The sequence below is a fragment of the Phycodurus eques genome, chromosome 7 (assembly GCF_024500275.1).
Source record: "Phycodurus eques isolate BA_2022a chromosome 7, UOR_Pequ_1.1, whole genome shotgun sequence".
NCBI classification, from domain to species: Eukaryota; Metazoa; Chordata; class Actinopteri; order Syngnathiformes; family Syngnathidae; genus Phycodurus; species Phycodurus eques.
The window spans coordinates 8,455,471-8,474,230 of NC_084531.1; the positions used below are offsets into that span (position 1 = coordinate 8,455,471).

The 18,760-nt window shown below is 42.3% G+C and overlaps 1 protein-coding gene across 6 annotated transcripts in view; it reads right to left on the reverse strand.

Moving 5' to 3' along the window:
• Positions 1-963: 963 nt before the first annotated feature.
• The window catches only part of bicra (BRD4 interacting chromatin remodeling complex associated protein), a 50,320-nt gene continuing 32,523 nt past the window's right edge, over positions 964-18,760 (reverse strand). For 5 of the 6 annotated variants that reach the window (XM_061681267.1, XM_061681266.1, XM_061681269.1 and 2 more), the window contains exons 8-13: positions 14,560-14,694; positions 10,196-10,242; positions 9,931-10,079; positions 6,644-6,738; positions 6,460-6,565; positions 964-4,638 (exon numbers count right to left, since the gene is read on the reverse strand). In XM_061681267.1, the coding sequence (XP_061537251.1) occupies positions 3,167-4,638; positions 6,460-6,565; positions 6,644-6,738; positions 9,931-10,079; positions 10,196-10,242; positions 14,560-14,694 (2,004 nt within the window). In that variant the 3' untranslated portion in view covers positions 964-3,166. The remainder of the gene's footprint in view (positions 4,639-6,459; positions 6,566-6,643; positions 6,739-9,930; positions 10,080-10,195; positions 10,243-14,559; positions 14,695-18,760) is intronic. The other variant, XR_009768882.1, reaches the window with a different exon arrangement.

Below are 18,760 nucleotides of genomic sequence, written 5' to 3' on the forward strand. Positions count from 1 at the left end.
TAATAAGACTAAAAAAGAAAACTTTCTATAGCGCTTGTCCTCATTGGGTATCGGCTGAGCTGGAACCTTCGCCAGCTGTCATGGGGCGAGAGGAAGAGCTCACCCGGGACTGTTTCCCAGCCAAATGCAGGACACGTATAGACAAGCATTCATACTCACATAAGGACAATTTTGAGGCTTCAATGAAGCTAACGTGCATGTTTTCTGAATGTGGGAGGAATTAAAACATGAGAAAGTACAAAGAAAAAAAGAATAAACTATCACCTAAAAGAATAAAACATTTCAAGAAAAAACATTTCATAAAAAAAAATAAACAACAGTGGTCAATTTATTTTTCCACTTGTGTGACCGTTAACTGTGCTATGTGATCTAAAACATTTGGGTTTTAGTGTTGAAATAAATCAGTTTAAAACAAAAATTTAAAACATTCATTAACTTGAAAAATATTTTTTTCATGAAAACCTACTTTTGTCATATATCCATTCATCCATCCATTTTCTGAGCCGCTTCTTCTCACTAGGGTCGCGGGCGTGCTGAGCTTATTCCAGCTATCATCGGGCAGGAGGAGGTACAACCTGAACTGGTTGCCAGCCAATCGCAGGGCACATACAAACAAACAACCATTCGCACTCACGCTCACACCTACAGGGAATTTAGAGTTGTCAAGAAAAATAAAATTTGTTAAAAAAAATAAATGTTCCTTACGCCATTTTAAAATTTTGTTTTTACCTTTTTCTCTTAACAGTGACACTTTTTTTTTACACTCAAATGACTGTTAAAAGGTTCCTCTCAAAGCATCACCTGCACATATAATAAGTTTTAGTTTGATCCTGGAATCTATATTTCCATTACTTCCCATGAGGGGGGAAAAAAAAGGTCCTAACATACAGAACCACATTGAATTTATGATGGTGATGAGCAGCAATGATTGTTACACATGTAATGACTCCAAAAACAAGGACGTGATTCATAAAAGCAAGGTTTAATTTACAGTTTTACTAAATGTACATTTCTTTTTAAAAAGTATCCTTATACACAATAAATACAATACAAAATTAATCTGTAATAAGATACTTCAAATTCTCTTGCTGTCTTTTTTTGTACATTATTATTGTTCCTTTTTCACTCTATGCCACCCCACCGTTTGTGTACGCTTGTGCTGCACTTGAGTTGGACTAGTCCACTGGGCTTGGATTAAAAAACAAACAAAAGTATCACATTAGGGAGGAAGGGGGAGAGGTGCGGGTTTAGGGATGAGCCTGGCCTGCCCCCTTCTGACTGAAATGTATCGAGGCATCGGAGGTTGGAGGTCAAACAAGGTCTAACTAACTTGCTTTAATATATATATTTAAATACAAATAAAAAGTGAGAATCTGTATGTTTTAACTTTGATAACTATAAATCCAATTCTGCTTTGTGGGCCTTGAAAAAGGTTATTTATTTTTAGAACCTTGTCATAGTGCTTGTGCTACATGCTCATAAGCCAATTGAATGTGTTTGTACGACACTATTTTGGACTGGCCGTTGTTAAAAACGGTGATTCCCAACCACTGTGCCAAGAGATCATCAGATATGCCGGGGGTAATTATGTAATTTCACTTTATTGGTCCAAAAATGCTCATTTAAATACTACAAATTAATCTTTGTTCATGTAAGTCAACGACCTTATAGCGACAGGCAAAACAATTAAATGTTCTTCCACTAGATGGCAGAAGGTAGATTTGTGTTCAACTAAACACACCAAGCTTTCACATGAGTAAGTAGAGTAAATCGAGACGTGAACATCATTACTTCAGTCTATTTACTTTTGGTGGCATTTTTGTTTGGTGCTGAGCCATTAGATTTTTTGAAATATGTGAACTGGCTTTGGTCATAAATTTTTTGGCCTTTTGGTCACATTTAAAGTTAGGAATCACTCTACTCGAGCATCAAGAATAAGAAGACCCTTTTAAAAGCAGGGATTTGTAACCCATATTTTTCCAGGTAGCTTTTCTGTAGACCTGTCAAAAGTCCGCCTTCAGAGGTAGAAGCAGGGCTGCAACACAAGACAATTAATGTGAAAATGAATGCCGGAATGGCAGGACAGGGGTGTGAATCACCACACTCGCGAGTCACTTCTCTCACCTGTTGTATTGAAAGCAATGTTGATGGTAAGTATTTTAGACTGGGTTCTCTGTCTAAAGCAAAGGCGGCCTATTGACGGATCTAGTGCTATGAGATTTTTCTAATGTAAAATACAAGACTCACAAAAAGTTAGGGATATCAGGCCTTCGAGTAAAATTTTAGGATTAACCTAAAATGCTTTTTCCCCTAAAAGAGCCTTTACAGGTAAATTAATTTGACTTTGCGTAAACCTTTGAATGTACAATTATTTGCTGTTGCACAACTTGATGTTCTGTAACAAGGAGCCGAACAGAATAATTCACAACAGGCGTTTGAGTCAAAGAAATTTCCAACATGTATGCCATTCTTTGGCTCTTCGAGTCTCTGTATCTCTGCTGCAACCTGCTGATGACACTGTGACTCTAAGCTCAGTGGTCACTTCCTTTTGAGATCATCCTGTTTAAAGGCGAGGTACTGTTGATCAAATGTTAGTCTTCATGATGTCAAAATGTAAAACAGCATGATGAAAAGGACTTAAATACAAATTCTAAATGAACCATGATATTTATTGGAAAAGACCGGAAGAGTCAGAAAGGCATAGAAGTGGACATTCTTGGGTATTTTCATAGATCAAACATGAATGTTACTATTCACATCCTTGTGAGAGAACAGCAAGTTGTGCAAAAAGTACTGTTTGGCATTCAAAAGTTAAGAGGTGGGGTTCACTTGAAAACTTCATAGTGCATTTTAGGTTCATCCTGAAATTTTAACAGATTTTCTACTTGGTTTTGTGCCGTGAGATTTTTCAAATGTAAAATATGTGCCTTGGCTCACTAAAGGTTGGGTAACTATGATTTGGAAACACTGTGGGGAGACACAATGGAAAGTGTGGCATGATCACGTGACAAAAGAAGGAAAAGCCCGGACAGAACAAGACAACAAAAACATATGACTGGAAAATTCCGCAGACAAACCTGGCAGAGTCATCAACCTTCCCTCCCTATTCTGCCGGGCGCCCCCCTCCCCTTGTCAGTTCATGTGGGACCGGGGGGCGGTGGGGCTGTTATCTGCTCTGCGTCTGCCGCACCAGGCTGCCGTTGTGGCCGCAGCCACTGACCTGAGGGTGCTGGGCCAGGGAGGACGACGTGGATGAGGCGGAGGAAGACGACGGGAGCCCCGAGGGTTTGTGCGGGGGGACCGAGCGCAGGTGCGTCCGGCCGTTACCGCCCTTGTGGTGGTGCCCGCGTAACGTGGGCTCCTGCTGCAGGTTGAGGATGTCGATGGCACATTGCAAATGTTCGTTGAGGGAGGCGTCGGGGGGGCTGCCGCTGGAGAAACTGGCGTTGTCCATGTCGGGAGAGTCCGACTTGCAGCGCTTGGCAGGGAGCAAAGGAAACTCCGGCGAAGGCGGCCCCGGCGCGTGCTGGTCCATCCTAAAAGTCCCCGCTTGCCTCTGTTTGTTTTTCCCGCTCGTCCGCTTGTATTTGGGGAAGTCGGCGTCCTGCTCCGAGCAATCCTCCCCGGTTCCCTTGACCCCCTTGATAGCGTGGTTGAACACGTCGTCCACATGGTGCAAGCCTGAGCTGGGGTCCCGACCTCTTTTCTCCACCTTCACGCTGGCTATGACCGTCCTCTCGTGCGCAGGGGTCAGGTAGGGCGCCGAGTCGTCGGCCCCGCCGCCACCTGGTACGCCTGGCCGGACACGGGGACTGACATTCTCCCGATAAGTCTTTCTGAGGGGGAGGCGGCAGGTGGTATGCGAGGGGGCGGGGGTGGCAGAGGCCAAGTTGTGGTGGTCCAGGGTGCCGTTCATTTGCGTGGAGGACGAGCTCTGAGAGGAAGAGGTGGCCAGGTTGGATTGAGTGGTCACCGTAGTGACCGACACAGGTGACTGGGTTCTGATGACCCCGGCGGGCACAGGAGTGGACGAGGGTTGGGATTTTGGTGTGTTGGGCTGAGAGGTGTGCACGGGGTCCAGGGCTGTGTTGTGGACCACCTTACCGAAGCCTGTTTGGTCCTGCTTGATCTTCAGCTTCAAGCCGATCCTCCTCCGAGCCTCGTAGGTTTTGATGGGGGGCTTGCTGGTCCTCTGCGGGAGCGCGTCGTCGTCGTCATCCATTTTAGAAGAGGTGGAGGAGAAGATTGATGATGCTGCAGTTGTGCGCGTCAAGGAAGGGCTCTGGCTGGCCAGTTCGGCCGCCCTGGCAGGAGGGGGGCAGCTACTGGACCATGACACCGAGGCCCCGCTACCGCCCTGCTTTATGACCAGTTTTGTCGGGGGGAAGGAGGCGGGAGGAGGGGCTACAGGAGGGACGGCGACAGGAACAGGAGCTGGCTCTGGAGACAGACTGGGGACAGGAGGGGGTTTCGGAGGGACGTGCGAAGGAACGGCCGGAGTGGGCGGTGCGGGTTCTGGCAGCGGTGGGGGGGCCACAGCGGCAGCTGATGCTACGTTGGAGGCGGGCTGCACCAGGAGCGACTTCTGTTGGGAAGAAGATAAACTCTCCAACAGGCGAGCGTTGGCCACAAACTCCTCTGCAATCACACACAATGAACTTAAGTCAGCACAAGTACAAGGAGTGTGGCACCTTAAACGGAGCAGTGTCTGAAGACTAGCCTTCTGCATGTTTTTGATTGGTTTGCTGCATACTCTAATAAAATGAAATGTGTCCCGCATCAAAAGGTTACCAAGAAATAGTTAAATGTTTAAAGATAGCACACTACTTCACTCTCTTAGAAAAAAAAATATGTATAAGAAATCACACGTTTTATTTTATTTAAATATAATTGACCTGTAGTCATCGGGGGACACTGATAGATATAGATATAGTTAAGGCTTGCATGTGCCAAGCAGACCAGGAGAAGCTAATCCACGCTTTTATCTCAAGTAGCCTTGACTATTGTAATGGTCTTCTGATTAATCCTCTTTTGGGGGAGTCCAAACAGCTGCAGCTAATTCAGAACGCTGCAGCTCGGGTTCTCATCAGAACACAAGAGGTCAGAGCATTTTATCTCAATTCAAGTGTTTACACTGGCTCCCAGTGAGCTATAGAATAGACTTTAAAGTTCTGCTACTGGTCTATAAACCACTGAATGGATTATGTTCTGATTATGTTAAAGAAATGCTAAATATAAACCCAGTAGGGCTCTTATAGCTTCAGAATTAGGTCAGATAGTGGAGCACAGAGTCCAAACGAAGTATGGTGACGTAGAATTTAGCTATTATCTTGCACACAAATGGAGTAAGTTGCCAACTGGAGCGAAGTCAGCCCCAAGTGTGAATGTTTTGAAGACCAGGTTAAAAAAAAAATATTCTTTTTTTTTTTTTTTTACAACCTCATGCTAACGATTGCGCTCTGATAAAGCATTTAAAAATCATTTAAAAAATATATTTTACTTTCACTGTATGTTTTATTAATTTTTGTAAGCGGTCTTTTATTTCTGTACTTTGTTTTCTAATGTATTTTGCTCTGTTTTTAAATGCTTTTAAACATACTTTTAATCATGTAAAGCACAGGGAGTTATCTTGTCTAAAATGCGGAACATAAAACTGCCTTGCCTTTTATTTTAAATATTTTTTAAATAATGGTCAATGAAAATGTGTCGCACACATTTTTTAAAATTTAAAATTCTAAATAGATTCACAAAGACAGATAGATACATACACACAGATATCACATTCATTATTTTAAATAGAAATTCTACAGAAGAAATGTCCATGACAATTTATATGACAACACTAAAATTCAAAAACTTTAAATACCCAAAAATTTATTGACAATTTGCCACGTTAAAAATTAGGAAAGAAATTATGTTACAACACAATTTTTCGCTCAATTATTTTTAAAAATTTGTTTAAATTATTTTTGAACAATTTTCTTTGTGATAAAAATTTTGCACTTTTTTCAAGAAAATTTGGAAATATATTTGTTACAAGATAAACTATTAAACATGTTTCAAGTTAAATGTTACAAAAGTTCACACATTGTTTTAAATAAAAAATAGATATCATAGTAATAATAAACTTTTTGTCACCAGTAACACCAAGCTTTCATTTGAAATTAGATTTTTTTTTTTTTCTTGAGCTGTCAGTTAGCCTAATAGCATAGTTGCCCAAGTCATTTTTAAATGACTCCAGCATACCTGTGACCCTAGTAAGGATAAGCGGTATGGAAAATGGATGGAATGGATAAACACAAGGTGAAGTGGGCTCCACTCTTGCTTCACGTTTTCTGCAGCTGGCCCTTAGTGGACAAAAGCTTGGACCGCCCCGCTTTGAAGGCAAATGCCCTAACAAATCTCACAAACCATATTTTTTCTCGTCATATCAGGTTTCACTGGATGTGCACAGCCTACCTGGTCTCTCCTTGGCCAAAATCCTGTCCTGGCTTAACGCAAGCTTTTCCTCTTGGATGAACATGCGGTCGATCATCACCATCTCCGCTGAGGGTCCAAGTCTTTGCTGTAGTTCAAACATCAGTTCAGTTTGGGGGACTCAAGAGCATGTGTACAAAGGGTCGATTCTGCTTCGGAGACTCACCTTTGACTCAGAAAAGAGCAGGTAGCGATATTTATCAAGCATGGCTTGCGTTCTCTTCAGCAGCAGGGAGGAGACACTCTCAAATTCAACATCCACTGTGCAAAACAAAGTTATTATGGCATTATCAATTGGCTTTATTTGATAAATCTTAATTTTATTTCATCTTCACCCGTTCCTGTTCTGTCAAAACACTTTGAAAACATGGTTTTAAAGGTGTTCTACAAAAAGTTTTTGCCTAGACTTACGAGTTTTTCAAGTCACGCGCCATTGCTTGGTTGATTTTTTTGCTTTGTGTTGGGAGACCAAATTCGAGTTATGAGGAAGCTTAAGATATGCCGCCATTTAAGTGGTAGAAAAAAATTTAGCAATTAAGGGACTGTGAAGCCCTTCCCTGTGGCAATGAGACCTCCAATCTCCGATGCACTTTCAACCATTTATTCAACAGGACAAACAGTCAAACACACAAAAATTGAAAAAAAACTGCAAGGAGCTGCTGTAGATCACGACTCACTTTTTTTGCACCAGAGTCCGAGTCTTTCATTAAGGATTTGCTGCTCCAGTCCCAATCCAATATTTCAACAATGCATTAAAAAAAAGAGTGCACATCCAAATGTTCTCAAATTAACACACATACATGTGTATGTAATATACATACAAAAATATAAGTGTGTATATATCTATATCAGACCCCTAAGTCAGACCCCTATGGCGATCAGGGATTTTTGATCCCTGTAATTACAAGGGACAGAAAATTGGTCAAAGAAATACGGCACAAAAAAAGTAGAACTACAAACTTAGTAAGGATAAAATGTGAATCTATCAAACCATTGTCTCCACTTATCCGCCTGTCGATCTCTCGTTCCATTCTGCCCTCACTCGTGAACCAGACCCCAAGATAGTTGAACTCCTCCACTTGGGGCAGGATCTCATCCCCGACCCGGAGAAGGCACTCCACCCTTTTTCGACTGAAGACCATGGTCTCAGATTTGGAGGTGCTGGTTTTCTTCCCAACAGTTTCGCACTCGGCTCCGAGACACTCCAGTGAGAGTTGGATATCACGGCTTGATGAAGCCAACAGAAACATATCGTCTGCAAAAAGCAAAGACGCAAAACTGAGGCCACCAAACCAGATCCCCTCTACGCCTCGGCTGCGCCTAGAAATTCTGTCCATAAAAGTTATGAACAGAATCAGTGACAAAGGGCAGCCTTGGCGGAGTCCAACCCTCAGCGGAAATGAAGCCAACTTGCTGCCAGTAATGCGAACCAAACTCTGACACCGTTCGTACAGGGACCGAACAGCCCGTATCAGTGGGTTCGGTACCCCATACTCCCGAAGCAACCCCCACAGGACTCCCCTAGGGACACGGTCGAATGTCTTCTCCAAGTCTACAAAACACATAGGCGAAACTGGTTAGGCGAAATCCCATGTACACTCGAGGACCCGGCCGAGGGTGTAGAGCTGGTCCACTGTTCCACAGCCAGGACGGAAACCACACTGCTCCTCCTGAATCTGAGATTCGACTTCCTGACAGACCTTCCTCTCCAGCACCCCTGAATAGACCTTACCAGGGAGGCTGAGGAGTGTGGATCCCCTGTAGTTGGAACATATGCTCCGGTCCCCCTTCTTAAAAAGGGGGACCACCACCTCGGTCTGCCAGAGGCACTGTCCCCGATGTCCACGCGATGTTGCAGAGGCGTGTCAACCAGGACAGCCCCACAACATCCAGAGCCTTTAGGAACTCCGGGGGAATTGCCACAGAGGAGCTTTTTAACCACCTCGGTGACCACAACCCCAGAGATAGAAGAGCCCGCCTCAGAGATCCTAGATTCTGCGTCCTCATGGGAAGGCGTGTCGGTGGAATTGAGGACGTCTTCGAAGTATTCTCCCCACCTATTCACAACGTCTTGAGTCGAGGTCAGCAGCGCCCCATCCCCACTATACACAGTGTTGATGGTGCACTGCGTCTCCCTCCAGAGACGCACGATGGTAGACCATAATTTCCTCTAAGCTGTCAGGAAGTCTTTCTCCATGGCCTCATTGAACTCCTCTCCCACGCTCGAGTTTTTGCCTCAGCGACCTCCGCTTGGCCAGCTGGTATGTATACATACACATGTATATAAATATATATATAAACATATATATATATATATAAACACACATATAAATATAAACACACACACACATACATATATATATATATATATATATATAAACAAAAATAAACAAACAAACAAAAAAATATATATATTTTTGTTGTTTTGTATAATATATATATATATATATATATATATATATATATATATATATATATAAGTAAAACAAATAAGCTCAGAAATTAAGTTGTGTGTAATAATGTGAAATGACAGAAAAAGTACTGAACCCGCCAACAGGTATTTATTTTATACTTTGTAAAAAAAAAAGCCTTTGTTTGCAATGACAGCTTCAAGACGCCTCCTGTATGGAGAAACTAGTCGCATGGATTGCTCTGGTGTGATTTTGTCCCAATCCTCCACACAAGCAGTCTTCAAATCTTGAAGGTTCCATGGGCTTCTTTTATGAACCTTGAGTTTCAGTTCTTTCTATAGATTTTCGATTGGATTCAAGTCAGGTGATTGACTTGTAGCTTTATTGTTTTCTTTGAAACCAACTGAGAGTTTCCTTGGCAGTATGTTTTGGATCACTATCCTGCTGAAATGTCTACCCTCGTTTCATTTTGCATCATCCACGTCGATGGCAGCAGATTCTTGTCAATGTCTCTGTACATTTGCCCATTCATCCTTCCTTCAATAATGTGAAGTTTACCAGTACCATTTCAATTTATTTCAATGGGGAAATTGATTTCAAGTTTAGTCACGAAACAAACTTGTTCATCAAGGCATCCTTCCATCCATCCATTTTCTGAGCCGCTTATCCTCACAAGGGTCACGGGCCTGCTGGAGCCTATCCCAGCTATCATCGGGCAGGAGGCGGGGTACACCCTGAACTGGTTGCCAGCCAATTGCGGGGCACATACAAACAAACAACCATTCGCACTCACGTTCACACCTATGGGCAATTTTAGAGTCTCCAATTAATGCATGTTTTGGGGATGTGGGAGGAAACCGGAGTGCCAGGAGAAAACCCACGCAGGCACGGGGAGAACATGCAAACTCCACACAGGCGGGGTCGGGGATTGAACCCCGCTCCTCAGAACTCTAACCAGTCAGCCACCGTGATCAAGGCACCCACCGGCATTTATTTTTTTAAATAAAGACAACTGAGATGCAATGTGGTACACTCTTGTTACCTTTCTGATAATCTTGAGACGAGTTGGCAGTTCCCTGGTAGAGATGATAAGGCAGGAGTCGGAGCAGCGTGTCCTCAAAGGAGTAGAAAGGAGCACTGTAGTTTGGGTGAAGCACTAAGCCTTGATGTTTCCTCAGCTGCTCCAGGAACCTGCAGAGGGAAGGAAAAAAATTTTAACTCCACACTCCCCCCCCCCCCCCCCTTATAAAAAAAATAAAAATAAAAAAGCACAAGGACATTAGATGTTAACATTACTTGTCACAAACCTGGCTTCTTTGCTGGGCTCCGCACTGAAAGGCACCTTCACTGTTGTCTGCAATGTGAAAAGAAAGAGGATTACGACCTTTCAACAGACAAAGTGGAACCATTATGGAAAAATGGCTTTTAATTGGTTGTATACAAATAGTTGGGTCTCTGGAGTGGCTGCCCATTCACCAAGTTCGAAATTAAACAATTGAGTCAATCTTTAATTATCTGCCTATTGCTCAAAATGCATCTATGAGAGCTGCTTCACTTCCGTCCCACTATTACAATGAAGCTAATTACCATTATAACTGCCCCACACCCAGATTTCTCCACACATAGCTAGGCCAGGAAAAGATCCAGAGCCACTTTCAAGCCATGACCTGAAATACCATCATGTAGAGCGGACATGTCAAGCTCCCAGCCCGCGGGCCACTTCCGGGATCAATTTGAAGTCAGCATGACATCGGCCGGCACAACGGCATCAGTCAAACATGTACATGTAATTCCATGCGCAGCGACGTCTTATTTGTATGAACTATACAGTACTCAGTATTGGGGGTGTGGGGGTACGACAATATGGTACCAGTTTCAAAGGAGCCACATGGCTACTTATGCATCCCCTTGTGCATTTTAAGTAATAGTAACTGTTAGTGCTAATTTTGGAAGCTCTGTTTGTTGTCGATTGAATGAAGACGCATTGCCGAAGAACCCGTGTCAGCGCAAATCTGACTGCAAAAACAGAGTGACTGGCAAACGACAAAAAGAATGCAGACAGGCCTCTTAGTTGATCGGAGGCAACGTCTACAGGAGTACTTTTCAGATTCTTATGAGGTGAGTGTTCATTAGCGTTATCTACGTTACATTAGTGTTTATTCAAAGCTTTGAAATAGATGAAAATGTTCCTCGTGGTTGTTACAGCACAAATCTGATGTTTTTCAGCATAGACAAATCACGTTTATCGGATTCGTACATAATAGAAAACTATATGGATGCGATTCACCATTATTATTCTTGTTTTCTGGGAGGTTTGAAGTAAAGCTGACGATGCGCTTGCTCTCAGTGTGACCCAGAAAATGAGCTGGCTTGAGCGCAAGCCGCCATTGTTTGTTGTTTAAGGGTAGCTATCTTAGTTCGCTCAGCGGCAACTGTCGTAATTCCGAACTCAAAATCACTGGATGATCGCAATTTCAACAAGTGCTGGCGATCATATGCTAGATTACTTTGGATATTGACAATTTGTGGTGTTCTTACTTCACACACACCAAAACCTCAGAGCATGATTCGACATAACGCTGGCATGTTTACGTACAACCAATAGTGCTAGCACTAGCTTGCTAGCCTACATAACATTTTGTTGCCTGCTTGCGAGCGGTATTGTATTAAATGTACGTGAACATACTTCAAGCAATCCTAGAATTAAAGTCTTCACCGAGCACTGGTGACCACCAACACACGTTTTTCCCCATTTTGTTCTTATAATACACTTGGCACGATCCATTGTTGCTGTAGTCGCCATGGTAACGAGTGTATCCGGTCGCGTTTGAGTTAACAAGATAAAGCCCATTGATTGTAAAAGATGGGATGTGGCGGTATCGGAATACAAGATTTTATTGCAGTAGTCTGACAATTGTGAAAGACCAAATCTGTCTTGTAGTATGATCCAGGCATTATGCGCTGTCTGTCTCAGACATGTTATGATCAGGCGATGAAACATTTATATGGTTTAGCGGTCATAAGGGAAGGGGAACTGTGCCAACAATGTGGCCTACGACAAAAATCAGTTTGACACCCCTGAGTAGAGGCACTTGTAGAGCTGCACTGAGTTGTGTTGGATCGTGCACAGTCCAAGCGCCACACAAACACAATGTAAAGTATGAAGTGCTACCTTCAGTTAAAATGGTTTTGTTTATCCCAGCTGAATTTGGTGCAAGACACAGTGTACACCTTGGACTGGTCACCAGTCACTAACAGGACACATATTGCTGGCGGAAACTTATGTCGAAATTTCTTCAATTTCATAATTTTTCACAAGTCAGTCCCCACAATTTTTACAAATTATTGGCCAACATCAGGTGTTTAAAATGGCTTGCTCTCTTTGACGATGTTTTGTTAATGGTGTAACAGATTTTTTTGTTTGTTTTGTGAAAAGTGACGGTTTTGGAGATGTGAGGTTTATGCCCAATGCCAGCGATACAGACAAACAAGCAATCTCACTTACAGTGCACCCAGAAAGTCTTCACACCCTTTCACATTTTGCTATGTTACAGACTTATTATAAAGCTGATTTGAGTATAGTTTTCTTTATTTAAAAAAAAGAAAAAAAAAAAAAAAAAAATCTACATAAAATATCCCATCATGACAAAGTAAAAATATTGTCAGACATTTGTGTAAATGTATAAAAAAAATTAAACATTCAAACATAATAGGTACATAAGTATTCACACACTTTGCTATGACACACAAACTTAAACTCAGGTGCACTTTACACTGATCAACCATGAGATGCTTCTACAACTTGAATGTAGTCCACCTGTGGTAAATTCAGTTGATTGAACATCATTTGGAATGGCACACAACTGTCAATATAAGGTCTCATAGTTGGCAGTGCATATCAGAGCAGAAACCAAGCAATGAAGTCTAAGGAATAGTCTGCAGACCTCCGAGACGAGATTGTATCTAGGCACAAATCTGGGTAAGGATACAAAAGAATTTCAGCAGCATTGAAGGTCCACACAAGCACTGTGGTCTTGATTATTCGGAAATGGAAGAAGTTTGTAACCGCCGGGACCCTTCCTAGATCTGGCCGTCTAACCAAGCTGAGTAACCGGGGAAGAAGGGCCTTGGTCAGAGAGGTGAACAAGAACCCTATGGTCACTAAGGCGGCGCTCCAGTGTTCCCTTACAGAGATAGGCGAACCATCCAGGTCAACCATTGCTAACGCACTTCACCAATCAGGCCTTTATTGAAGAGTGGCCAGATGGAAGCCACTTCTCACTAAAAGGCACGTGGCAGCCCCCTTGGAGTTTGCCAAAAGGCACCTTAAGGCTTCTCAGACCTGCAGAAACAAAATTCTCTCGTCTGATGAAACAAAAATAGAACGTTTTGGCATGAATTGCAAGCGTCATAGCTGGAGAAGAAGAGGCACTGCTCATCACCTGGCTAACACCATCCCGACTGTGAGGCATGATGGTGGGAGCATCATGCTGTGGGGCTGTTTTTCTGCTGCAGGAACTTGGCAGCTAGTCCAGATAGAGGGTAATATGAAACCTGCTAAATATAGACATATTCTTCAAGAGAACATGCTCCAGAGTACTCTGGAACTCAGACTAGGGCATCAATTCACCTTCCAACATGACAATGACCCAAGCCATACAGCCAAGAAAACAAAGGAGTGGCTTCAGGAGTAGCCTGTGAATGTCCTTAAGTGGCCGAGCCCGAGCCCGGACTTGAATCCAATCGAACATCTCTGGAAAGACCTAAAAATGGCTGTCCACCGACACTGCCCATCCAACCTGACTGACCTTGAGAGGATCTGCAGAGAAGAATGAGTGAAAATGCCCCAAAACAGGTGTGCCAAGCTCGTAGAGACACACCCAAGAAGACTTGAGGCTGTGATTGCTGCCAAAAGGTGCTTCAACAAAATATTAAGCCAAAGGTGTGAATAATTATGTACCCATTATGCTTAAATGTTTACATTTTCAATAAATTTTAACAACTGTCTGAAAATGTGTTTTTACTTTGTCATTATGGGATCTTTTATGTAGAATTTGTTTTAAAAGAAAATTATACTAAAATCAGCCTTAGAATACATCTGTTACATAGCAAAATGTGGAAAAGTGAAGGGGTGTGAAGACTTCTGGTAGCACTGTATATTTACATCTAGAAGCTAAATTAATTTAGTCTTCACTGAACCCGTTTTGTGAATGCGAGAGGAAGCCAACCAGCTCTCTACTCTTATTCACTGATGTCTAGGTCCCTCACCAGGCCAGCCTCATCTTTTTAATCCATACACACCCAAAGTCACAGGAACTATAGAAGAACGTGAGGGTGGCGACCGGAAGTGGACAAAAATACTTACTAGTTACTGTGTTTAATAAAAGAAAACCATCTGATTACTCAAATAATCAATGGGATAATCGGTAGACGACTCAGTTCTAAAAACAAAACAACATCAGCCCTAATGCAATTTCCACACAGGAAGGAACGATTTGCAACCAAAACATCTCGACTGTGAGGGGAACGTGCTAACCACTAGGCAATGTGTTGCATTGTTTGTAAGCATTTGTTGTAATTAAGGGGCCAAAACGTAATGTCTGCCATAGTGGCCTGTTCCGAACTCAATTGTTTGACAAGTATGTCTGTATAAATATAGATCCTCGCATACCTGAGGTTGTAGAGGAGTGGGGGGCTGTGGAGCAGGCATTTTGGTGACATTGGTGCCTAACACGTGGATCTGCATGCCACCTTTACCTAGAGTCATTCCTCCAACTGAGCTGATTACTCCAGGCTTTGGCTGTATCTGTACAGTACAATAAAGGCAAGAAGGTTATACAGTGAACACAACTTTATCACACAGGAAATATTTCAGACCCACTTGCTAGAGCTGTGGGCAGGGTTCGCACTCCCCGTTCACCACCTCGCCAATGGCGAATTGGAACAAGATGTGGCGAAGAGAATATTACCCACGTTAGCCATGCTGGCGAATCAAAATTGCCTGCATTCCTGCAGCCCTTCCTGATAAAAATTAAAGTGAGCGCAATCATTCTGCCATGTATAAACCGTGTTAGTAGTACAGTTTATTCCCCACACTTCATAAAATCCTTCAATCCGCAGTTCAGTCACTGCTGGCTATAATGCAGTCAAGCTCACGGGCTTTCCTGGCTGCGGGGAGCGGTCCATCGGGCAAGTCAAGACTTGATGTCGTTTGGTGCCTAATTGAAGCATGCATATTACTACGACGCCTGTTTGAAGTGTCGATGGTCAATGTGTCCTGCAATTCACATTAGTTCTTGTAGCTAGCTAGCCGTCTTCTTTATCAATGCACAAACCACTTGTAGTGGACACGCTCCCCGCAAACGGAGGTGACACAGTGGCTCCCCACGGTTTGATAAACTGCAGCCTTCGAAGCCGCCCTGCTGTGAGACTGCCCCCAAGGAAGACGCCTCGTGGTCCCTAAACTAATTAATATCTACCCTCGAAGTCTGAACTCCCAAGCATCAAAGGCCAGATGTTTCCACCGAACCACCTGTCTGTGAATAGTAACAATTGCTAAGACAAGGCGACACCCATTGGTGTCGAGAGGAACTGCAGGCGAACCGGGCAGACTCTCATTTGATGTTTAACCAAGGTTAAATGTCTGTTTTGACATTTCACGAACTCTGTAGAAATTTTCCAAATCCAAATTTGCCTTGGTGTCTGTGTGTCAACTTCACAAACACAATCGTGAGATTTTGAGAATTATTTGTCTTGATTTGACTCCCAGCAGTGAAATGTGATTTGAATCATAAGCAGTTGATTTGACAAAACTAAAGTATAAACATTCCATTTGCTTGACCTGTGAGTAAAGAGAGTACCAAGTTGAGGTTAATTTATATTAATATATGATTTTAAACCCATTTTATCAAATTTGTAGACAAGATTCAAGCTGATGAGTGTGGTCTTCTCCATCCCTCTTCGACACGCCCCTGGGGTACTTAACCCTGGTGCTCGCGTGTTTTGCTCTCCTCTGGTCTTGCTGGCAGTCCGCCAGCCGGGCTGGCCGTGGGCCACCCCCCTTTCTTTATTTGGGCACACGGCTCGTTAACCCCGAAAGCCGGGATAGAACAGACTTGGCTTCCCAGCCTAACCGTGGGCCATCACTAGGCGATCAGAGCAGCTACTATGAAGGTACCAGGTACACGTCTAGCCAAGCGGGATCGCTCTGAAATTGTCAGCAAGCCACACAAAAAAAAGGCAGGAAGAGAGACGGTCCGTTATTAGGTTGAGAGGCGGGAACAGATGCGGCGCAATGCTGAATTGACAAGAGAAAAAAAAAAAAAAACATTCATTGTAACACAGTCCTTTCTCTCCGCCGAAGACCCCAGATCTTGGGACCCAAGAGAAGAAAGTAAAATTAATTCAGCGCAAATCAGCGAGATTAATGTTTGTCTATTTTACTAACATAATGTTCGCCATGCGGAGCGATTTTGTTAATTATGAGTACCGTCAAACGAAGGTTCATGAACTAGTTCATAATATGGAATTTATTTAGGTTTTTTTTGTCAGCCAGAGCTGCAAGGAATTCAAAGTTATCAAAGTCCTTTCACCATGGTTCCTGTCATATTGTGTTGCATGTTTTTGTTTGCACATTAAGGACAAAAGTCGTGTTTTTGTTTAAATTCCACATTTAAAAAAAAAAAAAAGACAATTCAAGCAAAAAGTTATTTGTGTTTTGGAGATTGTAGGGTGAAAGCTGCAGCTGGCTACTCGTGGACTGAATGGGTGGCAACAATGGGGAAATGAAATGCCAGTATTTTGAGGGTTATAGCAACACACAGTTTTTGAAAAAAAAAAAACTATGAACTACTTAATTTTTGGAAAAGTGAACTTAGTTGAAATTTTTTAATTATGAACTGAACTAGTTAATTTTTGGAATAGTGAACTGAACTTTTAACTAGTTTGTGTAGAAAATGAACTTTCCCAACATTGTGTGTGGCTTTGTTTATTATAAAGGTGAAAAGTACAGTACGTAACCATAAAGTTACTTACAGGTGCTTTTGCTCAGTGTAGTCATTGTGTGACATATGACCAGTATAGTATACTAACATCTAATGATCTGTAAGTGGCAAACTCTTTAGTCAAGTCGGTGAAAAACGTGGCCAGAGAGGAGTAAGAGTAAAATGGGTCATGTACGCAAAGGAGGACTTTGGTGAAGTCAAATGAAGGAAATATTTGTTTTCTCTTGAGGTTTCCTAATTTTAGTTTTGTGATATATATGGAATCAGTAGACTGATATGGAAAAAAAAAAACATTGTGATAGGATTTTTTCCCCATATCGCCGAGACCAACAGCGGCTGAAATAAGTATTTAACGTCACCATTTTTCTCACCAAATATATTTCCAAAAGTGCGATTGACTTGAAATTTTCAGCAGATGTTGAGAAGAACCCATGTAATCCAGACATAAAAAGTAGAACAAATAAAATCAGAAATTAAGTAGTGTGTAATAATGTCAAATGACACAGGGGAAAAAGTATTGAACACATGAAGAAAGGGAGGTTCAAAAAGCCATGGAAAGCCAAGACAACACCTAAAATCTAATCTAGATTTAAACCAAGATTTCTGACAGAGGAGTGCAAAGAATAATCAGAAGAGTTGTCCAAGAGCCAAGAGCCACCTATGGAGAGCTTCAAAAAGACCTGGAATTAGCAGATAATGTTGTCACAAGGAAAACAGTGAGTAATGTACTCCGCTGCCATGGCCTGTATGCACGCTCACCACGCAAGACCACATTGCTGAGAAGAAAAAAAAGGCATGTCAAAGCTCATTTAAAGTTTGCTGTACAACATTTGGACAAGCCAGTTAAATACTGGGGGAATGTAGTCTGGTCTGATGAGAGCAAAACTGAACTGTTTGGAAGCCATAATGCACACCACGTTTGGAGGAGAAATGGCACTGAACATCACCGTAAAAGCACCATACCAACAGTGAAGTTCAGATGTAGGAACATGATGTTGTGGGATTGCTTTTTAGCAAATGGTACTGGTAAACTTCACATTATTGAAGCATGAATGGTCAAATCTACAGAGATATTCTTGACAAAAATCTGCTGCCATCTACGAGGATGATGAAAATGAAATGAGGGTGGATATTTCAGCAGGATAATAATCCAAAACATACTGCCAAGGAAATTTTCAACTGGTTTCAAAGAAAAAAAAGTAAAGCTGCTAGAATGGCCCAGCCAATCACCTGACTTGAATCCAATCGAAAAGCTATGGAAAGAACTGAAACTCAAGGTCCATAAAAGAAACTCACGGAACCTTCAAGACTTGAAGACTGCTTGTGTGGAGGAATGGGCCAAAATTACACCAGAGCAATCCATGTGACTAGTTTCTCCATACAGGAGGCGTCTTGAAGCTGTCATTACAAACAAAGGCTTTTGTAGAAAGTATTAAATAAATACCAGTTGCCGGGTTCAATACTGTTTCCCTGTGTCATTTCACATTATTACACAACTTAATGTATTATTTGTTCTACTTTGTATGTATGGATTACTTGAGTTGTTCCCAACATCTGTTGAAATTTTCATGTCAATAGCACCTTTGGAAATATTGTTGGTGAGAAAAATTGTGGCGTGTTAAATACTTATTTCAAGCCCTGTATCTGTGCAAACAGTGTTTCACACAGGACCGGAATCTATTTGTGGTGGTGGGTATCCAGTGGCTGGGTGGGGGTTTTAAATTTAAAACGAACACTGACTGAATATCCTATAATAAATTACAATATTTCAATTTAAAAAACAATGGCTTCAATCAAGAGAGAGCGAGAGAGAACTCGAATGTAAAATCAAACACTTACAGGGCTCTACACTAACCTTTCCATTAGGCG